General features: G+C 43.8%; 1 protein-coding gene across 1 annotated transcript in view; it reads left to right on the top strand.

The window, feature by feature from the left end:
* The window catches only part of LOC124606431 (putative polypeptide N-acetylgalactosaminyltransferase 9), a 629,702-nt gene that overhangs the window by 435,520 nt on the left and 170,401 nt on the right, over nucleotides 1-23,781 (top strand). Inside the window, exons 4-5 of the mRNA XM_047138413.1 lie at nucleotides 2,590-2,905; nucleotides 9,633-9,989. Coding sequence (XP_046994369.1) covers nucleotides 2,661-2,905; nucleotides 9,633-9,989 — 602 coding nt within the window. The 5' untranslated portion in view covers nucleotides 2,590-2,660. The remainder of the gene's footprint in view (nucleotides 1-2,589; nucleotides 2,906-9,632; nucleotides 9,990-23,781) is intronic.

Genomic DNA, 23,781 nt, shown 5'->3' on the forward strand with positions numbered 1-23,781 from the left:
GCCCATGCTCCATCCGAAAGTCGCCATTAGAAGAGGTCGAGACCGTAGTCGGTCGGCATCGCATGGTCCTCAGGGCGTGAATGCGACGTGTCTAAAACAAATATACAGGGTGTTCCGAAAGTATTCGTTCAAAATGATACAGAAGGTATAAAACATAAAACAAATAAATTTACATCTACATGGATACTCTGCGAATCACATTTAAGTGCACGGCAGAGGATTCATCGAACCACCTTCACAATTCTCTATTATTCCAATCTCGTATAGCGTGCGGTTATCTGTTCGTGTGAGCTCTGATTTCCCTGATTTTATTGTGATCGTTTCTCTCCATGTAGGTCGGCGTCAACAAAATATTTTCGCATTCGGAGGAGAAAGTTTGTGATCGAAATTTCGTGAGAAGATTCCGCCGCAACGAAAAATGCCTTTGTTTCTAATGATGTCCACCCCGAATTCTTTATCATTTCAGTGACACTCTTTCCCCTATTCCGCGATAATACAATACGTGCTGCCCTTCTTTGAACTTTGTCGATTTACTCTGTCAGTCCAATCTGGTAAGGATCCAATACCGCGCAGCTGGATTCTAAAAGAGGATGGATAAGCGTAGTGCAGGCAGTCTCCTTAGTAGATCTGTTACATTTTCTAAGTGCCCTGCCAATAAAACGCAGCCTTTAGTTAGCCTTCCCCCACAACATGTGTGTTCTTTCCAATTTAAGTTGTTCGTAATTGTAATTCCTAGGTTTTTAGTTGAATTTATGGGCTTTAGATTTGACTGATTTATCGTGTAACCGAAGTTTAAGGGATTCCTTTTAGCATTTATGTGGATGAACTCACACTTTTCGTGATTTAGGGTCGACTGCTAATTTTTGCACCAAACAAATATCTTTTCTAAATCGTTTTGCAATTTGTTATGATCTTCTGATGGCTTTAATAGCCGACAAACGACAGAATCATCTGCAAACAAACTAAGACGGCTGCTCATATTGTCTCTCAAATCGTTTATGTAGATAAGGAACAGCAGAGGGCCCATAACACTACTGTGGGGAACGCGAGAAATCATTTCTGTTTTACTCGATGACTTTCCGTCAGTTACTACGAACAGCGACCTCTCTGACAGGAAATCACAAATCCAGTCACACAACCGAGACGATACTCCATAAACACGCAGTTTCACTACAAGCCGCTTGCGTGGTATAGTGTCAAAAACCTTCCGGAAATCCAGAAATACGGAATCAAATGGTTCAAATGGCTCTGAGCACTATGGGATTTAACATCTGAGGTCATCGGTCCCCTAGAACTTAGAACTACTAAAACCTAACTAACCTAAGGACATCACACACATCCATGCCCGATGCAGGATTCGAACCTGCGACCGTAGCGGTCGCGCGGTTCCGGACTGTAGCACCTAGAACCACTCGGCCACCCCGGCCGGCAATACGGAATCAATTTGAAATCTCTTGTCAATAGCAGTCAACACTTCGTGCGAGTAAAGAACGATGTTTTCTAAATCCGTGTTGACTGTGTGTCAACAAACCGTTTTCTTCGAGGTAATTGGTTCAAATGGCTCTGAGGACTGTGGGACTCAACATCTGAGGTCATCAGTCCCCTAGAACTTAGAACTACTTAAACCTAACTAACCTAAGGACATCACACACATCCATACCCGAGGCAGGATTCTAATCCGCGACTGTAGCAGTTTCCGTATTGTTCGTGGAAAGGAGGATTGTCTGTATGCCTCTGTGTGGGCTCTAATCTCTCTTGTTTTATCCTCGTGGTCTCTTCGCGAGATATACGTAGGAGGGAGGAATATACTGCTTAACTCCTCGGTGAAGGTATGTTCTCGAAACTTCAACAAAAGCCCGTACCGAGCTACTGAGCGTCTCTCTGCAGAGTCTTCCACTGGAGTCTATCATCTCCGTAACGCTTTCACGATTACTAAATGATCCTGTAACGAAGCGCGCTGCTCTCCGTTGGGTCTTCTCTCTCTCTCTCTCTCTCTCTCTCTCTCTCTCTCTCTCTCTCTCTCTCTCTCTCTCTCTTCTATCGACCCTACCTGATACGGATCCCACACTGCTGAGCAGTATTCAAGCAGTAGGCGAACAAGCGTACTGTAACCGTTGACTCGCTGCATCTCGCCGATTTCCATGAGTTCGATCTTGGCGTGTATCTGCACTGGAGGGATCATTGGGTGTCATTGCCGTAATTATGCATGTGGTACCTGTTCTTTCGGATACGTCCGAAAGAATAGAGATTACTATGATACCACCGGAAGATGTTACGAGTAATGAGGTAAATGAGCAGGGCCACCACGTCAGTTCTGTGCGGTATAAGCTGAGGATTTGGGTCTGATAGGAGGGACGCTAGGATAGTGCGTGCGGTTGCGGTGACCACTCCGCCCAGATGGCGCAGTGGTCAGCACATCTGCCTAGTAAGCGGGAGACCCCGAGTTCGACTCCCGATTCGGCACAAGTTTTGAGATTGCCCCGTCGATATCAAGCAGTGCCCATTGGCGGCTAACGTGTTTAATTCCTTTGTGTCTTTTACTGGAAGAGACGGAAGCACAAGAAGACGTGTGTGTTTGTGTGCCCGCAGTCCGCGCTATGGTGAGCTGACGCGCGGCCTCGCCTGCTCGTGCGCCGCGCCCGCCCCCGCCCGCCCCCGCGATGGTGACGAAGCTGCTGCTGGTGCCTCGGCGGCGCTCGCTGCTGCTGAAGGGCGCGCTGCTGGTGGCCACCGCCTGGCTGACTGTGGCCGTGCTGCTGTACACCGAGCAGCGGCCCGCCCAGGGCCAGCCCCCGTCCCCGCTGCTGCTGCTGCCGCTGCCGCCCAACCCGCCGCCCAACGCCGACGGGCTCGCCGCCCAGCCGCCCCCGCAGCCGCCGCCCGCGCCGCCCCGCCAGGCCAAGAGGTACTTACTGCTACTCACTAGCTCATAACCTGCCGTTGACTAGGTATCCCAAACATCAGACTAACTATTTGCCCAGCAATGACTAAAGTGCGCGTCATTTACGACGGCGGCCGAGTTTAGGTTCGTTCTGCGCATCTGACGTCACAAAATAGTCAGCCAATGAACAGAAAACGACGTTTGCCAGAGCTCGACTGCAGTGTAGAGCACGGACGAGTGTCTTCAGTTTTAGAAACGTTCAGTCGTAAATAAAGTAATTGCACAAAAGCAATGTCTTGATAGCAGACTTTCTATAAAAGAAAGTTTGGAAAAAGCATTCTTTATACCAACTGTTTCATATTCTATTAATTAATTAAACCAAACAAGCAATAATCTTCCTAATTTAGGCGATAGCAAGGAAATTCATTCTCACTAACCGCTTTTTCGCAATAAAGAACAGCAGTAATTGTTTATTTCCTATTGTACTTGGACGAAACGTGAGTAATTCATAGTGATACCAACAGCGCTTGTCAGTATTTTGCTTATTTCTTTAAAGTACTCTGGAAATTCCATTGAACGACGAGCTGCTTAGCGTCAACGGTTAAGGCGTTTTGCTGCTAAGCAAAAGATTCCGAGTTCAAATCTTGTTAGATGCTTAATATTTTCTTTATTTAAAAACAATATGGAAGTGTGTTACTTCATGAATTTTATTCGTTTGGCTGTAATTTTTTGAAATTTCTTGTGGTAACTAAAATCGACCATATGGAAAGTATATGCTATCGACTTTTACCTCTGCAAACTCTTCAAAATTTCGTGCAATGCTTTACTATATTTAATGCTACACAACAACTGCCTTGAACATCGAAACAAAATTGTCATTTATGGGGGGAAGGTATCAGTCAAGAAGATGTGTAAAAACAAATTTTTGGGCCAAATAGTTTTTGTGAAATCGAATGATAAGTGTGTCAAAGCAATCGGAACACCATGTCTGCACAGGCGAGCAGTGTAGTGATGACAAAATCGCGCACAGCGCGGAATGCGGGGAGCACGTCTCTGAAGCAGCGAAAGGGTTAATGCGGCCGTGGTGGCTTTACTTCATAAACTACGCGCTCCACCCTAAATGTTAAGTTTGCGAACTATACTATGCTATGGCGCTGCTTCTTTTGGCGCGTGCAACTGGCAACGCAGCAATCTCCCGCGTCTGGGCGGTCATGAGTGAGCCGCCAAGATAAAAGAATTGAACTATAGTTATCCCAGCTCTGTGACTAGCTCATAACCCTGTGATAATTAATAATTACAAACCTTTGACTACCTCAGTGTCCAGCGATTAGTTATCCCAAACCTCTAACTAGCTCATTACCCAGTGAGGACTAATCATCCCAAACCTCTGACAGGTTCATCACCCAGTGAAGACTAGCTATCCCAAACCTCTCAGAACTCAAAACTAGTTATCTTAAACCTCTCAAAAGCTCATTATCTATGAAAGACCAATTATCTCAAACTTGTGACTAGCTCACAACTCAACAATGCCTAGTTACCCCAAACCTCTGACTAGCTTGTTGCCAGTGGTAACTAGTGATCTCAAACTTCTGGCTAGCTGATAAACTAGCAGTGACTAGCTACCCCAAAAATTCTTACTCGCTCATTACCTGACTGTGGCAAGTTATCCCAAACTTTTAACTGGCTGACTATATGGTGTTCAGTAACTACACCAAACTTCTTACTAACTAATTACCTGTTGATGTCTACGTACTTATCCCAAACCTCAGACTAGCTGACTGCCCAGTGATGACTAGTGATCCGAAACTTCTGCCTAGATGATAAAACAGCAATGACTAGTTACCCCAAACCTTTGACTTACTCAGTACCTGTCAATGACTAGTTATCCCAAACCTTTCACTAGCTGAATATCTGGAGCTCAGTAATCATCTCAATTCTCTGACTAGCTAATTACCTGACGATGACTATCTATCGTGGAACCTTTGACTTAGTAGTTACCGTGCGATGTAAAACGGGCGATCATCTCGTTACCTCATAAAATCACTGTACGCCATACAAAGGGGGAGGCCTGACACATGGCCAATCAATTTGGCTCATGTTTGGTAGATCACTTGTGTACCACTTATACTGTACCACTGTAAAATATTTTGGCACACCAGCCCCACCACCCCATTTTTAGGAAACCGTGTAAAATTCATGATATGCACATACCTCTGATGGTACCAATAGAAAATACCACCCGTCCTCACCATGTGGCTGTTTATTCCAGTCTTCCACTAGACACGGAAACGAATCAAATCTACATATAGGATGTTGCCGTAAGAGCGCGCAAAAATGTAGCAGGACACAGAGCATGCTCCACGGAACAATTTGAGGTAGGGAACCTGGGATCGGAAAGCCAGCTTAAGGAGATATGAAAGTAAACATGTCTACCGCATTCTCTAGCATTACTGTTTCCAGCTTGTGTGCAACTAACATGCGTAAAAGTTTACACCTACTGTGCTGTTTATTCACATGTACATTCTTTATTTTCTGCAAGGAAACGCGGAGGACAATCTCACTGGGCAATATCTTCTACGTGGCCTTCTGAATGGCCACCTGTACTAGAGGTTCGTGCAAAGAGCTCTACCTGAGTTGTTGCAGAACGTACCATTGGCTGTTCGTGAGAGGATGTGGATACAATATGACGGTGCACCGCCTCACTTCGGTGTCGATGTCCGCGACCATCTCAGTGCTGTATTTCCTGATCGCTAGATTGGAAGGGAAGGTCCTATTCCATGGCCTATGAGATCACCTGACCTGAACCTCCTTGATCATTTCCTATGGGGGTAGTTGAAGTCACTTGTGTATGAGACCCCAGTGGATACGGAGACGCAATTAGTTGACACAATTGTAGCTGCCTGTGATGTGATTCGAAACACACCAGGGATATTTGGCAGGGTGCGTCAGAATCTTGTTCGCTGATGTCATGCATGCACGGAGGTTGGTGGCCGTCTATTTCAGCACATTTTGTAACACACAGTACAAATGGTACGTTCATTGTGTCTGATTTTATTCCTATTACCTCCTTAACCTAGTTGCTTTGACCCCAGGTTCCTTCCTCAAATTTTTCAGTGAAGCACCCTCTGTGCCCTGTTATATTTTTTCACGCTCTTACGGAAACATTCTGTATAATGTACGAGACCAGTCAGAAAGTAATGTCTCAATTATTTTCACCTTTATTAAGCTGGTGATGTATTAATCAAGAATGTGTCGCAGGACCTCAAACATTTTACAGCTCACTTCAGTGACAGTGCCCTTCCTAAGCAACAGGTGGCTGCGCTGGATAAATTTAGAAAGTGGCCGACACTGACGAACGGTTGTAGCACAGCGTTTTGTGATTAAATTCCTTCGGCACAACATGAGACGCCCAGTTGCATTCATGAAATTCTGAAGACGGTACACGGAGATATTACGGTGGGCGTCAGCACCGTTGGGGCTTTGTCGCTGTAGATAAGCTGAAGAGCGGTCACAATTACCTGAGTGTAACGGGAAGCGGCCGGCCAGCTACTGCAGTGGCTTGAAACATCATCCAGAGTGTCTACCAACAGGGGAATACTGTCGCCATTTATCCATCGGTAAACGATGTTTGATGGCCATTAATGAAAAACTGGGCTACTGTGCTTCAATTCGGCCCATTTAAAGAAGATAATTGGGGGATCATCCGGAAGACGCGCAGACCTTGAAGAAATCTGTGCGGCTGTGGCTGATAAAGGACGACGATGATTCTTGCCGCACACTTATATTTACGGTAAACCTATCTAACTGCATGACATACTTTATTTCGTGACAGCAGACGTAATTCTTTGCCCGAAAGTAAGGTCGGCGTTCAAGCCATCCTCAACAGATGGCAGGGATGTCTTCACACGGGAAAGACATTGCGAGCGGGAATGGTCGCTTGGTGCAGGAAAGGAGGTTCATTGTGTGTTGTGTGTAGAGAAACACGCTGTTTGCTAGGCTCATCTTGTAACATCAGTTTATAAAGTTCAGCTGTTCAAGTAATTATACAGACGCTTCTATGTAGTTGTATTTATGAAGGAACATAAGCTTAGTCATCACAGTCGGATTTAAATGCATTATTACCGACATGAACGCTTAGGAAAACGATAACGACTCTTTCAGGCACAGTTGCTCTAACTCTAAGTGTGTGAAGAAGCAAAATAAAAAAAAAAATTGTAATGGTGGTACCTTCCTAAAGTCACAGTGGTCCTGCCCTAGAGTGATGGATTGTCAATGAACCTTTAAAAGATTAGTTCAATAAATTTGTTGGAAAACATTGATTCTGATAATGGATTCCCTTATGAGGCACGTGACACAAGATGCAGTAGAAATTGCGACCGAGAATGACATTATCATTGCCACAATATCACCACATACCAGCTATATTCTGCCACTACTACTGGATGTTTCAGTCTCTGAAAAAGACATAGCAAGAAAAAGGGAAGTACTTTAAAGAAGAGAAACCTTTTATTATATCCGATCCTGACGGTTTTCATGGTCTCCTTAGCATGGCTTTTCTGGAGGCAGTTTCTGCGAGAACGTCGCATCTGCATTGAATAAAAGGGTATTTTTTTCTGAATATCGAAGAAGTTTCCGATGAATTTCACACAACAGCTGCAGAAAGTCACGACTCTTCTGGTGCGAGAAGCGTGTCGATCTATGGATGATCAGAATGACCCGTCCATTTCAGCAGCAAGTCACATGCCAACTGACGACAGGTTTTGATAGGGGCCATAATTGGTACATGGTGGCTCCAGGAACACTCTTCTGAGTTGAAACACTTCCGCTGTCCACGAAACTCTCCAGACATTAAAATTACTGAGCATATCTGGGATGCCTTGCAACGTGCTGTTCAGAAGAGATCTGCACTCCCTCGTACTCTTACGGATTTATGGACAGCCCCGCATGATTCATGATGTCAGTTCTCTCCAGCACTACTTCGGACGTTAATCGAGTCTATGCGACCTCGTGTTGCGACACTTCTGCGTGCTCGCTGGGGCCCTACACGATATTAAGCAGGTGTACCAGCACTTTATCTCTTCAGTGTAGAAACGAGAGCTGGTTGTGGAAAGAATAAAACTGCTTTTATTCTGTGTTGTTCCTGTTTATGATGGTTCCACGAAAGTTGCCAGGTTTCGGTTACCTGATGCTACTTAGTTTAAGTGCATTATTTTTGCATGTGTTAGTTACAATGACATTGATATTGAGTGAACCGTAACAATGGAAAAGAACATTATCACGAAATTAAGCACATTATTACGACGTTAAATGCATAGTGTCACAGAATTGGGTATGTTATAACGAAGTTAAGTAGCATGATGTACACTTAGTTGCCTGCATTTAATAAATTCAACGTTTTAGCATTTCTTGCTTGTTCTTGATCATGGGTTAGTAGAATAATGTATGGGTTTCTTACGCGTAAAATACAACATTTTTATATCGAGTATTTTGTTTTGATTTCTTCTTTACAATCCTTAATGTCACGAAATGAGGTAGATTTTCCCCACTCTGATTTTACTGTAGACAAAGAGTGTAATTATATCAAAAATTAACCATGAATCTTGTAGCTGCTGTCCTATGTATATGGCATTTATTTTCTTGTAAAATAAAAATAAAATATGCTGGATGCGTTACTTTCTGACTGACATTAGCATAATCAAAGTAAATTCGGGTTAACCAAAGATCGCAGAATACATGTGGTAATCGAATACAAATCCTCAGCTCCTCAGCCAGGGGCCTTGGTCTCGGTCAGGGCGTTAACCTAACAGGTAGATAAGCGGGTGTCGTAATAGTCTCTCTTCTCGATTTCTCGGAAAATGTGCTTTGCAGCCTATGTATATGATGATGCTCATTTTTAATCACCTGTAGGTCCCGTCAGTTACGAGTCGATTGCGCGCCGTGAACTTTCGGGTGGTTTTGTCTAAAACGAGGGGTAGTGATATGGAATGAAACAACAAGTTTATTGTGACTGGTAACACTGAAGCCTTGCCGCAGTGGCGACACCGGTTCATGTCAGATCACGGAAGTTAAGCGCTGTCGGGTTTGGTTAACACTTGGATGAGTGACAATCCGGTCCACCGAGCGCTGTTGGCAAGCGTGGTGCACTCAACCCTTGTGAGGCAAACTGAGGAGCTACTTGATCGAGAATTAGCGGCTCCGGTAACGAAAACTGACATGCGGCCGGGAGAGCGGTGTGCTGACCACATGCCCCTCTGTATCCGCTTCCAGTGACGCCTGTGGGCTGAGGATTACACGGAGGTCGGTCAGTACGGAAACCTGTTCTGATGGGGTTTAGTTTAGTTTGTAAACTTGTTTCATTCGGTATCAGTTTTAGTCGAGCTAATCCCAAGAAAAAAATGATCGCATTTAAAAATATACTACTACTACTAGTACTACTACGTTAGCCACACAGTCCTCGCCAGTCAGCCTGGTCCATCTTCTTCGATCCATTTATTCTTCTCCAGCTAGTCCCATCGTTCTCATATCATCTGCGAACCCCCTCAATCCATCTCAGCCGAGGTTCTCCCCTTTGTCTGTTACATAGGGTAGTGAGCCAAGATATCCTTTTTCAGCGGTACACAAGCGTTTTGCCCAATATGAGCCGAATCAGTTGGCCCTGTCTGAGGCCTTTCCCTTGTTAGCGAGTAGGCGAGAAATACGCATCAGTATCTCGAGTGGTATCCGCCGCTCAACGCTAGCTGTGTTTTTGCAGACCTGACGAGGATGTCGCCGAGGCAGAGAACGCCGCCCTGGAGGACAACGAAGTGGCGCCGCCCCCGCGCGCCGGCGGCCGGCACAAGCACCACGCCAAGGCCGACGCCGCCCCCGCAGCCGCGCCCGCCGCCGCCCCCGAGTCTGACGACCGCGCCGCTCTGCAGCCGCCCCCGGGGCCCGGCGGCGCCGTCTCAGAGCCCCCGGGCCACATGGGGAAGCCCTACGTGCTGCCCAGCAACCTGTCGGCCGAGGTGAAGAAGCGCGTCGACGAAGGCTGGCAGAACAATGCCTTCAACCAGTACGTCTCCGACCTCATCTCTGTGCGGCGCAAGCTGCCAGACCCGCGCGACTCTTGGTGAGTTCACATTATATTCGAATCAGCCCTTCGTCTTGCGGCAATAGAGCCTCTAGTAAGTAAATTGAATGTAATCGGCGCTGTTAAAGAGAGGGGAGAAACCACTGGATGGCTGGTATAAGCCCCTACCGCTCTGGGGCGAGACTGGCAGAGACGCCACACTCAAGCGTGGGACGCAATGGTGCCCCCCTCACCTGGCATCTACATGAGTGTGGCAACTCTGCCGGCAGGCCTGCCAACCTGCTGGCTTATGGCTGCTCCCACTCCAGAATGCCAGCAGAGGTGCCAAGCGCTACCTACCACTCACCCGTACCTAGTTTTATCCGCCCACGTGAGCGCTGTAGATTATTTTGACGCCGAATCTTTAATCTGCGCCGGGTGCTGTGGTCGAAGGTTCGAATCCTGCCTCGGGCATGGATGTGTGTGCTGTCCTTAGGTTAGTTATGTTTAAGTAGTTCTAAGTTCTAGGAGACTGATGACCTCAGATGTTAAGTCCCATAGTGCTCAGAGCCATTTGAACCATTTTTTTTTCTTTTTTTTTAAATCTGCGACATCCTAATGAGATCAGCAACTTGGGACGCTCCATCTGAGAACTATTCAAAACATGAGCTGGAAAAACAAGTGTTGGGAATTACGAGAGTCATAAGTGAAGCTCAGTTGGAAGAATAAGCCTCTCCACATTACAATCACATTCAAAGTACTTGGTTCAAATGGCTCTGAGCACTATGGGACTTAACATCTGAGGTCATCAGGCCCCTAGAACTTAGAACTACTTAAACCTAACTAACCTAAGGACATCACATACATCCATGCCCGAGGCAGGATTCGAACCTGCGACCGTAGCGGTCGCGCAGTTCCAGACTGAGGCGCCTAGAACCGCTCGGCCACACTGGCCGGCCGTAGTAATTGCCGATCGTCCATTTCCTCACAGACTGTTTCTGATGCTCCACTCTAACCATAAGAGCATTACTCCGCTGACAAAGTACGTTTACTTTCCGAGCTATGTAAGTTTTACCTCGAAACCTACTTCCAGACGGAATCAGCACAGTTACATCTCCTGCTACAGCAAGTGGTGCTAATGGGCCAGATACATCAGACACACTGGCACTATTTTAAGAAAAAAAGGGGACAGGTTTTCGACTTCGTATCTAAAACATTTGTAAATTCAATTTCAGTGTATAATAACGTGCTTTTCAAATAAAACCTGGAGAGCACTTCTATGTATACTTTACAGTTACAATTAAAACTATAAATATCACGGAAGACAACAAATAATTATCTACAATTGCACAGACCACGAAAATCTTTTCCACTGGTAAATGGAAATGTCGTGTGGCTAGGGCCTCCCGTCGGGTAGACCGTTCGCCTGGTGCAGGTCTTTCGATTTGACGCCACTTCGGCGACCTGCGCGTCGATGGGGATGAAATGATGATGATTAGGACAACACAACACCCAGTCCCTGAGCGGAGAAAATTGCCGACCCAGCCGGGAATCGAACCCGGGCCCTTAGGATTGACAGTCTGTCACGCTGACCACTCAGCTACCGGGGCGGACTTTTCCACTGGTGAGATTAGTTTCCTTAAAACAGTGACATTTTTCTTCAGTTAATCTCTGGAGATCTCCAATACCTCGTCAGATGAACAGAATGACATTCTCATGATAATGGAAAATTAGCAGTGTAATTTCTTAAATCATTGTGACGCGCGTCAAATAACCCGTTAATGTCACGATCAGCAATGAAGGGATTTGCCCAGAACTTCTTTTCTGCATTCCCTTTTTATTTCGAACTTAACATACAAAGCTTGTAGCTCTTTTACTGAGCGGAGACTAAAGGCATTCCTCTGGAGTCTCGTGCTGTCGGACCTGAACACTGACTCTAGACCTGCCGTGGCGTCGCAGTGCCGTGGGGCCCGACAGTCCGTAGATAGGAAGCAGGACGTGGTAACTTTTGAAAACATTACTGGAAATTAACGGTGTCTGATACTAATTGAAATACTTATCAGTCTTGCTCACAAGGATTTATTAAAAACTAAAAGATCACACGTCAAAATGGTAACCTCTTAAGATTCAATTCCGATCGTTATTCATCAGTCCGACTCTATGATGACGGACGGCGTCGTTCTGCCGTTTCATCCCGGACGCTCCGTAATCCTCGCCACCGACACTATGCATCGAGAGGTTCCAAGCTACCGTCTCCATGGTAACGGCCCGCGTTGCAAAGCTTATCCCTACTTCAGTATGTGAGTTCGAACTTCCACGCAACGCCCGTCGATGCGGTTTTAGCGTACCTACTTCAATTTCTGTTGATTGTTTACGTATTATTAGTATTTCGTAATTATTTTTGTCAGTGTAAAATAATTATGTATTTCGACATAATTGTCGTAAAGGAGTGTGACTGAATGAAATTTAAAATGTTTGTTTGATATGGCAAACGGTCGTCAAGCCACAGTCACTGAAACAATAAATTTTTTCAAAGGTTACATAACTAGTTTCGACACACTGAGTCGTTTTCAAATGTAATCACAAATCTAGAAAACTGCGTTGCCGACCGCTGGTGGCCGAGCGGTTCTAGGCGCTACAGTCTGGAGCCGCGCGACCGCTACGGTCGCAGGTTCGAATCCTGCCTCGGGCATGGATGTGTGTGATGTCCTTAGGTTCGTTACGTTTAAGTAGTTCTAAGTTCTAGGGGACTGATAACCTCAGAAGTTAAGTCCCATAGTGCTCAGAGCCATTTGAACCAAAACTACGTTAATAACAGCAAACACCACACTTCTTTCAAATATTACGAAAAATGCGCTAAAACCGGTAAAGGGAAGCAATGGCAGCAAAAACTGATCGCAAGACCTGACGACAATTGTCACTGCATTAAGACGTGAAATGAGTGATCGACCGAAAATTGTCGTGACGTCTTGTGACCCGTTTCTGGTGCCTTTCCTTCAGTTTATGGGCTTTAGCGTATTTTTTGTAATATTTGAAAGATGTGCTTTTTCAATTATTAATGCAGTTTTCCAGGTTTGTGATTACGTTTGAAAATGTCGACTCCGTGCGTCGAAACTAGTTATGTAACCTTTTAAAAATTTGATTTTTTCAGTAACTGTGTCTTGATGACCTTTTGTGGTGTGAAATAAACATTGTAAAATAATTACTGCTGCGTCCTACTTACTTTATACAATCCTTAATATTGCATTTTATCTACATCTAGATATTTTATGTTTTACGTATGTTACCATCGTATGTTAAGCCGTGTAGATGAATTGTGTAATTTTGAGGCCTTTTTCCCCTCTAAGGAATATTACTATTTAGAGTTTCATACATGTGATCTGAAGATGATTTTTCATAAAAATGAAACCAGTTACGGTCTTTACATGTGATTTTTTTAGTTTTTAATAAATCCTTACGATCACGACTGATTAATATTTTAGTTTTTAACGCGATTTAGTGTTATCGGAGAATTCCGTTAGAACAATTTAACATGTATAGAAGAATATTTACCAACCCTTTGGGGCCCAAAAAGTTGAAATTATACATTTAGCCCCACCTTACCCTGCTACTACTAGGTCAGACCACAGTCGGTCTTTGGCCTACGACTTCAGCGTTGTTCTGTATAGTGGCTGCACGAGTTCACCCGTTTTGACTCATGTTCCAACCGGAATTAAATTAAATTTGATTTTGGAGTGTGCAACGAACTGTTATTTTAAACTTGAAACTTGCATTCGTCTACGAAGGGGATCTCACAAATTCTCGGTTTTCTTCGAACACGCAGGGTGTCCCAAGAGGAATGATCAACGTTCAGGAATCTGACAGGACGATCATTCGAAGCAAGAAAAGTCTTGATGCTCTAAAGTGCATACCTTAAGAGCTGTGAACACTTCATATGAAACTGTGTGGTTCCAGAGACCTTTTCAAGACTGAAGTATATATGATATATGTATCCAGACTCAAGGAACGAACGAAAATATGTGCGAAGGCCGGGATTCGAACTAGGCAGATGCGCTAACAACTACGACACTCTGGCACAGTGGCTTTGTACCACTGCACGGTCTACCCGGGAATGCCTCTTTCCTCACTCCAAATTCCCATTCACGCCTCAGCCCACTGAATTTGCAGAAGACCTGGGTTCGAATCCGACATTGGTTCAAATTCATTCGTCGCTTCAGTATACAAATAAACACTACGAGCACTTGTTCAGTAGAAGCGCGAGGATGAAGTGCTCATAGCTCTTAAGATACGAATTTTTGAGGCCATTTTTAGTAGACATTTTTGCTTCGAATGATCGTTTCTATCACGTCCCTGAATATTGACCATTCCGCCTTGGGCACCCTGTGTAGGATTGAAAACCAGCCATTGTAGCAGAGCCCGCATCTCGTGGTCGTGCGGTAGCGTTCTCGCTTCCCACGCCCGGGTTCCCGGGTTCGATTCCCGGCGGGGTCAGGTATTTTCTCTGCCTCGTGATGGCTGGGTGTTGTGTGCTGTCCTTAGGTTAGTTAGGTTTAAGTAGTTCTAAGTTCTAGGGGACTTATGACCACAGCAGTTGAGTCCCATAGTGCTCAGAGCCATTTGAACCATTTGAACCATTGTAGCAGAGGTCGCTAACGCACCGCTGCGCGTTGTCGCTCGAGTCGAAAGTAAGCCGGTTCGAATGCTGGTTGGGGAAAATTTTCATTCCCTGTATATGACAAGCAAGAGAAAGAGACGTGGTGGCATAACGATACTTGTCACCAGACTTTGCGCCAATGTCCTGGATTTAATTCCAAACCTCTCCGCAGTGTCTCACGAATTGAGGGTATGTGACACGTGATGGTGATACTTCCGTCGGATGCGGACGGTATAGTCTGGGGCAATATCGGGGTTATTCGAGAGGAGTGGACTATGTGTGTCGGCATCGGGATCGGGTTACATCGTATCCCTTATCTTCACCCACAGTGACACAAACCTATCACCTCACTGTAAAAGTACTAATCACAATCATCCAGACGACAGAGATACACACTTGACATTTCATGAAAGGTCGGAGGAAGCCAATGGCAAACCACCTCCACTAGCGCCTTGTCATGAGCGACGGTGCTTGATTCCCGCATCTGAACTCCTTCACTCATTTCCTGAGTGACTACTTTCACTTTTCTTAATAAGATTTGAAGCTAAGTGTCCGAAAATCAATTTCCTAGAACATTACGTCGCACTTCTGACAACAGTTCAAAATTAGCAAGATTCAGAAGTTTCGGACGCTATTAACTAAAAAAACCTCTCGAGTGTTTTAACTGACCCGCCGGAAGCATAGTACGCAGTCTTGTCGCTGCAAAGTCCCTGGTTCGATTCCTGCTATTTGCAACTTTTAAAAAAAAAATTGTAATCGATTTCTGTATGTATAATGAAAAGGAAATTACATTTTAACAAAAATATCATTTCCTTTTTAATTAATAGTTGCATTAAAATAAATTAAAAGATCGTACAGAAATGGGAAATGCCTTATCATGAAGAGGAAAACATTATATCGCTCAATTTTATTAAGATATGGGATGTGTCTATGGACATGGCAATTATTTTTGTGAAGACCAAAGCACAATTCAAACATGGCACTACAGAACTTCAACCAAAGGATGGTGGTTTGAAAGTTCTTCGACAACTTATGAACTTACTGCAGATTATAAACCTGGTAAAAATAACCATAGACTTGTCAAAGTTGTTCCATCAGTTTCTGAATATCTATTTGTTATTGATTCTGGTCGGCAGTTGTATCAAAATGCACCTCAGATATATTTTGGTCCTTGACATGGTACTATTTCCCCGAAGATGGGCAGTATATTGAATAAGCATGAAATGTTTCCTAAATTTGAAAAAGAAGGTCGTGAAGATGTGTGTTTTGCATACTAGCACTAGAAAGTATTGTTCTGTTTCTAAATTTCACAGGTTTGTCCTCTATGTGTGATGAAATGCAAGTTTGTGATAGTTTCCGGACTTGGAGATTGATTAAAGCACCTATCCCGTATTATTACTCAAGCTAGGTCATTTGGTACATGTGCCCGCCTGTAACTTTCCATTTATTTTGTATTACCTACCTTTGTTTTTTATTATTTTGGGTTTCACGAGATTTTGTGAGTTTTTTTCTTTTCCCTGATATTTTCTGGTATCCCTCAAGGCACATTTGGTGGCATTACGTTCAATTTTTAATACCTGAAATGGAAAACATTAGTGTTTGTTGGCGACGACAACGTCTAGTGCCGTCGCACAGTATCGAGTTGTTTACGCGGGCAACATCGGAGGCGGGCACAGAGATTAATTACAGAGTGACGAACTAGAGCTCCGTCTAGATTTCAGAAATTAACAGTTGGTATCATTGCGGGAGGTGACTGTGTTAATCGCAACCGAAATTTACTTTCGTGAAGCAGCTTTTCACTCTCTCAGTAGTGCATTTGCGGGCGGCAGGCGTCTTAGAGTTAGCTGTTTATTATTAGCCAAGACTCTAGCGTTAAAACTATAAAATGTCGAATGCAGTAGCCATGCAACCAACCGTTACCGGTAATCTTGTCCTTCTCCCTGATATTCTTATTATATTTTTGGATAATGTGTCCGTAGACTGAATAAATTGTTTTAATGAAGTTTTGTTAGCTTATGGCGGTCTGTTATGTGTTAGTGCAGTGTTTGCATTATTTAATTGTCAACCACAGTCATTTTGTACCATTATAGATACAAATTATAATATTGAGAGCTTAAATTGCGGTACATTTCGCCCCACTTCACAAAATTAAAAGCAGCAACAGGTGAAACTACGTAAATAGCAGATATAAGCCGAGTTGTTATATTTCTTATGTTAGTACAGCACCAGAGTTTCCGTCACGTATAGCTCATACTATGCAAAGCAACAACTTGGTTATGCTTAGAAAACGGGTTAGTACCAAAAGTACAGTAGAACATAATAATATTCTGACAGTTTACGTCCTTGTTTAAGCATTAAGATCAACTTTTGACCCATCTTTTCCGACCATATGACTAATACTCAGCCAACACCAGTGCGGGAATGTCAAAGTTGACCTTTTTTAAGAATCAATAGCTAGATTTGCACCTGTTACATATTTACCCATTCGTGAACTAGCTAGTGTGTATTAGTCTCTTCCCTGACACGGTGGTCCTCAGCTCTATTCCCGGTGACCATGAAAGCTTTTTCTGTGTTGGGGAGGCCTGAAACGGAGTTCTCTCAGCCTCGTTATGTCAATTAATATCCCGCTTCAGCATATAAGCGCTGAAAATGGCACACATGCCATCGAAATGGCGTCAAATCGAAACGCTTACAGCAGCCTACGAGCCAGCGTTGATTATCCGTTAACAACAGGATTACATCCACTTCCAACAGTGACCTAGTAATGTAGTTAACTCAACGAGCAGAAATTGCTATCGTTCCCCTCAAGTTGCCTATTACAGCAAATTCACCTCATTTGTGATCGGTGGAACGTAAATACGAGCGTACGTTACTAGCGAAAAAATGTTCTTATCGCAGTACAAACAATGCGAATATGATTCTATTTATATAAAGGACTCCGACGGAAAAGAGGGTTACCACTGCCTATTCTACCATCCTCAACACCTATACAAATTTTCCCAAAAAATTTGGCTTGCGAACATTTGCACGCTCTTTTTAACTTGCAACTCACCTCTCCCTTCCACAGCTTCCTCTGACCGTAACTCGCTCACATCCACTAGTCCATCGCTGTAAGTTGCTCATACCCATCCACTTGCAGTTTGACTTTCTCACTCACTCACTCAGCCCTACTCATTGTCATTATCTCTTTGTGTCTCTCTGTCATTGCCTCGGCCGGCCATGGTGGCCGAGCGGTTCTAGGCGCTGCAGTCCGGAACCGCGCGACAGCTACGGTCGCAGGTTCGAATCCTGCCTCAGGCATGGATGTGTGTGATGTCCCTAGGTTAGTTAGGTTTAAGTAGTTCTAAGTTCTAGGGGACTGATGACCTCAGATGTTAAGTCCCATAGTGCTCAGAGCCATTTGAACCAATTTTGTCATTGCCTCCTTTCTCACAGCCACAGTGTCCTTCGTTCTGTTCCTACTATTACTACTTCTACTTCTCTCACTGTTACTGCTAATATATAATTCCTTTTTCTTACTGCCGTTTCCTCTTCTTACTCTCACTATCTCTCCCTTCCTCGTTGTCGTTGTCATTGTCATATAATGTGTGTCTCATTATCACTGGCTCTCGCCCACTTCCTCTTCCTCTCTCTGTTTATTCCTCCCCAGCTGGCACTGTCTCTTTCACTCTTTTCCTAGCACTGTTCTGTCACTGTTAACTATGTCCTACTGCCGCTGTGTCCCTCTCTTTCTTTCACACTGCCATTGTATCCCTCGCTCTTTCTGTAACACAACCGCTGCCTGCTGTCTTCCGGTATTTATTACTTCTCTGTCTCTTTGCCTCTGTTTTCTCTCTCAGCATAAAAAAGCGCGAACATGTTCGCATGCCCAAAACTGTGGGAAAAGTTGTAAAGCTGCTGAGGAGGACAGAGTGAGGCAACAGCTACTCCACTTTTCAGTCAATCTTTTAAAATAAATAGGACCTTATTCGCATTTTTTGTGCTCTGATAACAGCATTTTTCGGCTGGTTCCCTTCTTTTTCCTGCTGCAGCACTGCATGTAACTCATGTGAAAAGAAATATACTGGTCAAGAAAATTTTGATAGTTTACTTAAGTGAAATAGAAATAACACAAAACTAATTTTACTCCTCAGACGGGATTTTACATGCAAAAAAAAAACTTTGCATGTGCTTCAGTACCACAACGAGGGATTCCCAGAAGAAACCGGAGACACACTATAGTATATTTCTCCGCGCTGCGTCACTTTATAGCCTACATTTTCGCCTCACACCGAATTTTACGAGCATATTTTACGTGTACAAGGAGGATAACTTTGAACTTACATACGGATAAAGATATGAAAGAAATTCTGAAATTTTTTAGAGATCGAGGTCTTAGCAGTACATCGTAAAAATTACAGCCACTTGCTATGCATAGCCGTCTCTCAATCATGCCAAAAACTGTGGGAAAAGTTGTAAAGCTGCTGAGGAGGACAGAGTGAGGCAACAGCTACTCCACTTTTCAGTCAATCTTTTAAAATAAATAGGACCTTATTCGCATTTTTTGTGCTCTGATAACAGCATTTTTTGGCTGGTTCCCTTCTTTTTCCTGCTGCAGCACTGCATGTAAGTCATGTGAAAAGAAATATACTGGTCAAGAAAATTTTGATAGTTTACTTACGTGAAATAGAAATAACACAAAACTAATTTTACTCCTCAGACGGGATTTTACATGCAAAAAAAAAACTTTGCATGTGCTTCAGTACCACAACGAGGGATTCCCAGAAGAAACCGGAGACACACTATAGTATATTTCTCCGCGCTGCGTCACTTTATAGCCTACATTTTCGCCTCACACCGAATTTTACGAGCATATTTTACGTGTACAAGGAGGATAACTTTGAACTTACATACGGATAAAGATATGAAAGAAATTCTGAAATTTTTTTGAGATCGAGATCTTAGCAGTACATCGTAAAAATTACAGCCACTTGCTATGCATAGCCGTCTCTCAATCCGCAGCTGGGTTTTGGTCGGCTAGTGAGGGCGGAATATAGTTAAAAAAAGTCATTTCTTGGTGTTTTCCGAGGAACCGCCCATGAACTAATGATGCCTCCACAAGTCCCGTCAAGCGCACCGTAGAACACATCAAATACCAAAAGAACCAACTGATTTGCTGCATTTGCCTAAACAGGATGAAGTGTGTAATAGCCATACTTCGACCCTGTACTGTAGGATAGTGACACTAAGACGTACCCAAAGACTGGAAAGTTGCACAGTTCACCAATATTCAAGAAAGGTAGTAGGAGTAATCCACTAAATTACAGGCCCATATCGTTAACGTCGATATGCAGCAGGATTTTAGAACATATATTGTATTCTAACGTAATGAATTACCTCGAAGAAAACGGTCTATTGACACACAGTGAACATGGATTTAGAAAACATCGTTCTTGTGAAACACAACTAGCCCTTTATTCACATGAAGTGCTGAGTGCTATTGACCAGGGAATTCAGATCGATTCCGTATTTCTGGATTTCCGAAAGGCTTTTGACACTGTACCACACAAGCGGCTCGTAGTGAAATTGCGTGCTTAAGGAATATCGTCTCAGTTATGTGACTGTATCTGTGATTTCCTGTCTCAGAGGTCACAGTTCGTAGTAATTGACGGAAAGTCAACGAGTAAAACAGAAATGATTTCAGGCGTTCCCCAAGGTAGTGTTATAGGCCCTTTGCTGTTCTTTATCTATATAAACGATTTGGGAGACAACCTGAGCAGCCGTCTTCGGCTGTTTGCAGATGACGCTGTCGTTTATCGACTAATAAAGTCATCAGAAGATCAAAAGCTACTGCAAAACGATTTAGATGAAATATCGAAATGGTGCGTAAAGTGGCAGTTGACCTTAAATAACGAAAAGTGTGAGTTCATCCCCGTAAGTGCTAGATGGGATCCCTTAAACTTCGGTTATACGATAAATCAGTCAAATCTAAAGGCTGTAAAGTAAACTAAACACCTAGGAATTACAATTACGAACAATTTAAATTGGAAGGAACACACAGAAAATGTACTGGGAAAGTCTAATGAATGACTGCGTTTTATTGGCAGGACACTTAGAAAATGGAGCAGACCTACTAAGGAGACTGCCTACACTACGCTTGTCCGTCGTCTTTTCGAATACTGTTGCGCGGTGTGGGATCCTTACCAGATAGGACTGACGAAGTACATCGAAAAAGTTCAAAGAAAGGCAGCACGTTTTGTATTATCGCGAAATATGGGAGAGAGTGTCACAGAAATGATACGGGATTTGGGCTGTAAATCATTAAAAGAAAGGAGTTTTTCGTTGCGACGGAATCTTCTCACGAAATTCCAGTCACCAACTTTCTCCTCCGAATGCGAAAATATTTTGTTGACACCGACGTACATAGGGAGGAATGTTCACAAAGATAAGATAAGGGAAATCAGAGCTCGTACGGAAAGATATAGGTGTTCATTCTTCCCGCGTGCTATTCGAGATTGGAATAATAGAGAATTGTGAAGGTGGTTCGATGAACCCTCTGCCAGGCCCTTAAATGTGATTTGCAGAGTATCCATGTAGATGTAGATCTTCCTGTGGGTATAAAAATGGCTCGTAGCTCAAGTGCTCTCCAAAACACTTGATCTTACTTTTTTCTCAACAGTAGAACCCGAGGTACGAGGACTGGAAAATCACGTTTTTTTGCGTGGCGTTTTGGAACATACTAGGTAACTCTTTCCGACATATTTTTGTTGCTAAGGTTGTGACGTATATGAATCACAATAAAGGACGAAGGAAGATCTGAGTTTAGAGTTCCGTCGACGATAAAATCGTTAGAGACGGAGCACGAGCTCTGACTGGGGAAGAATGTAGAAGGAAATCAGCCGATACAGACCAGCATCTTTGTGAAGTTTTTGAATTTCACACAGCTTAAAAGAAGAAGAAAATAGCCAGTATGAATAATACTTCATAAATTGCTTAAGCGAGAAACTTCTTTATTATCTGTATGCCGACTTAATTTCAGCACATTTATTCAAGGAGCATACAAGGTTCGTCGAAGTACGGTGGTAGATATTTATCAGAAATATTCATGTTATCTGAGAGCCACATTTTTTTGACACATTTATCTATTTCTATAAACCTACAGCGAAAGGAACACCAAAAGCTGTTAATTTTGTACAGTAAATGCTTTAGTTTTTATGCGCAAGTGTCACTGAGATGCGCAGCCAACTCTAGCGGCAAACGCTGCAAGAGAGGCGTGGTTACTGTTAAAGTTCCGAGAGTGTACGTCCCTGGAGGAGTCAACCAATATATATTTCCTCCTGCTACGTCTGTCTAGCCAAAAGACAATGACTATAAAGTCAGAGGAATCCGAGCCCCCCACTGATGCTTACCGGCAATCGTTCTTCCCGCAGACCATTCGCTACTGATACAGGAATAGGCGGAAGTGAAATTGGTACACAAAGTATCCTCTGCCAAACACCGTGAGGTTGCTTGCGGGGTGTAGCTGTAGATATAGAAAACAGCAGTCTTCTTTAAAAGCGGATAGTTGCTGGAGCTTCAATCGTTACAACGTCTCTTGATCGGCACCACTTCGTAGGGGCTTAATCGTATTCAGCAGCATACATCGTCGTTTAGCTTGTCAGTTGAATAATTTTAGTTTGGCACGTATCCATCGTATTAAAACAAGAAGCGAAGTGAGTCTTCTTTAAGTATGATACTAGGGAAGAATTTTCCTGGCCGTCCAGGTAGTTTAACGAATCCTTCCTTCTGGACAATATTCGAAATATGACATAGTGTTCATCGGCAGCTGCAAGCCATGGTCTTGATATTATATATATATATACTAAGATGTCATCTGTTCTTTCGGACATGTCCGAAAGAACAGATACAATCTGTGACCATGCAGCTCGTTAGAATGAAATTACAATGAAATGAACACCCTTAGCTACTTACAGGCTTTGACATACGTCAACGGGGACAGATGAAAATGTGTGCCCCAACCCGGGATTCGAACTCGGGATCTCCTGCTTACATGGCAGACGCTCTATTCATCTTTTTTTTTAATCTCATTTTGTTCGCCTTTTTTCGTTGCATCTGCCCGGGGCGGATGTCGTAAGATATCCGTTTAAGTTCGTTGTTGATCGATTAGCTCAGTTTTTTTTTTATTATTATTACAGAGGGCTGCTAACCCTCTGACCGAACACGCTGAGCTACCGTGCCGGCTACCTGTGCGGGCAAAGCCCAAACCATCTGAGCCATCGAGGACACAGAGGATAGCGCGACTGCAGGGATTTATCTCTGGCATGCCTCCCGCGAAACCCACATTCTCAACGTATTGTCCCGCACTACATTCGAAGTGCCGCCGCCCATTATACTCATTACTCGCGGCGGATTGCCGATTCCCGTAAGAGTTCGGGCACTGTTTGTGCATTCGCACAGAAGAAGATCGTCAAGTGCCATGTAAGCAGGAGATCCCGGGTTCGAGTCCCGGTCGGGGCGCACATTTTTATCTGTCCCCGTTGACGTATGTCAACGCCTGTAAGTAGCTAAGGGTGTTCATTTCATTGTAATGTCTTGATAATAGTCGTCGTCGCTGCATTGCGATCCGTCAGGTCTCTTACGTATTGTTAGCAACGCGGCATTGAAATCTCCCGGGCTAGTACGACACCAAAGCCCCCGTAATCTAGTTTTTATATGTTGCCCTTTTAGCTTCATGATGTTTACATAAAATCTTACAACACGTTCAACATATTAGAAGGTAGCCAATACCCTGCTTCTCCTTACATTGACGACCAACAGGCGGCTTCAACGTATGCATGATTCCTAAAAATAGTCTGTGACTGCAGCGCCTCAGACCACTCGGCTAATCCCGCGCAGCACGTTACGTATTATCGCGAAATATGGGAGAGAGTGTCATTGAAATGATACATGATTTGCGCTGGACATCATTAAAAGACAGGCGTTTTCCGTTGCAACGGAATCTTGTTACGAAATTTCAATCACCAACTTTCTCCTCCGAAAGCGAAAATATTTTGTTGACGCCAACCTACATAAGGAGAAACGATCATCATAAGAAAATAAGGACAATCAAAGTTCGCGTGGAATGATACAGGTTTTCGCATCTTCCGCGCGCTATAAGAGATTAGAATAATAGAGAAATATTGTGAAGGTGGGTCGGTGAACGCTCTACGAGGCACTTAA

This window comes from Schistocerca americana, chromosome 3, assembly GCF_021461395.2.
Source record: "Schistocerca americana isolate TAMUIC-IGC-003095 chromosome 3, iqSchAmer2.1, whole genome shotgun sequence".
In the NCBI taxonomy this organism is placed as follows: Eukaryota; Metazoa; Arthropoda; class Insecta; order Orthoptera; family Acrididae; genus Schistocerca; species Schistocerca americana.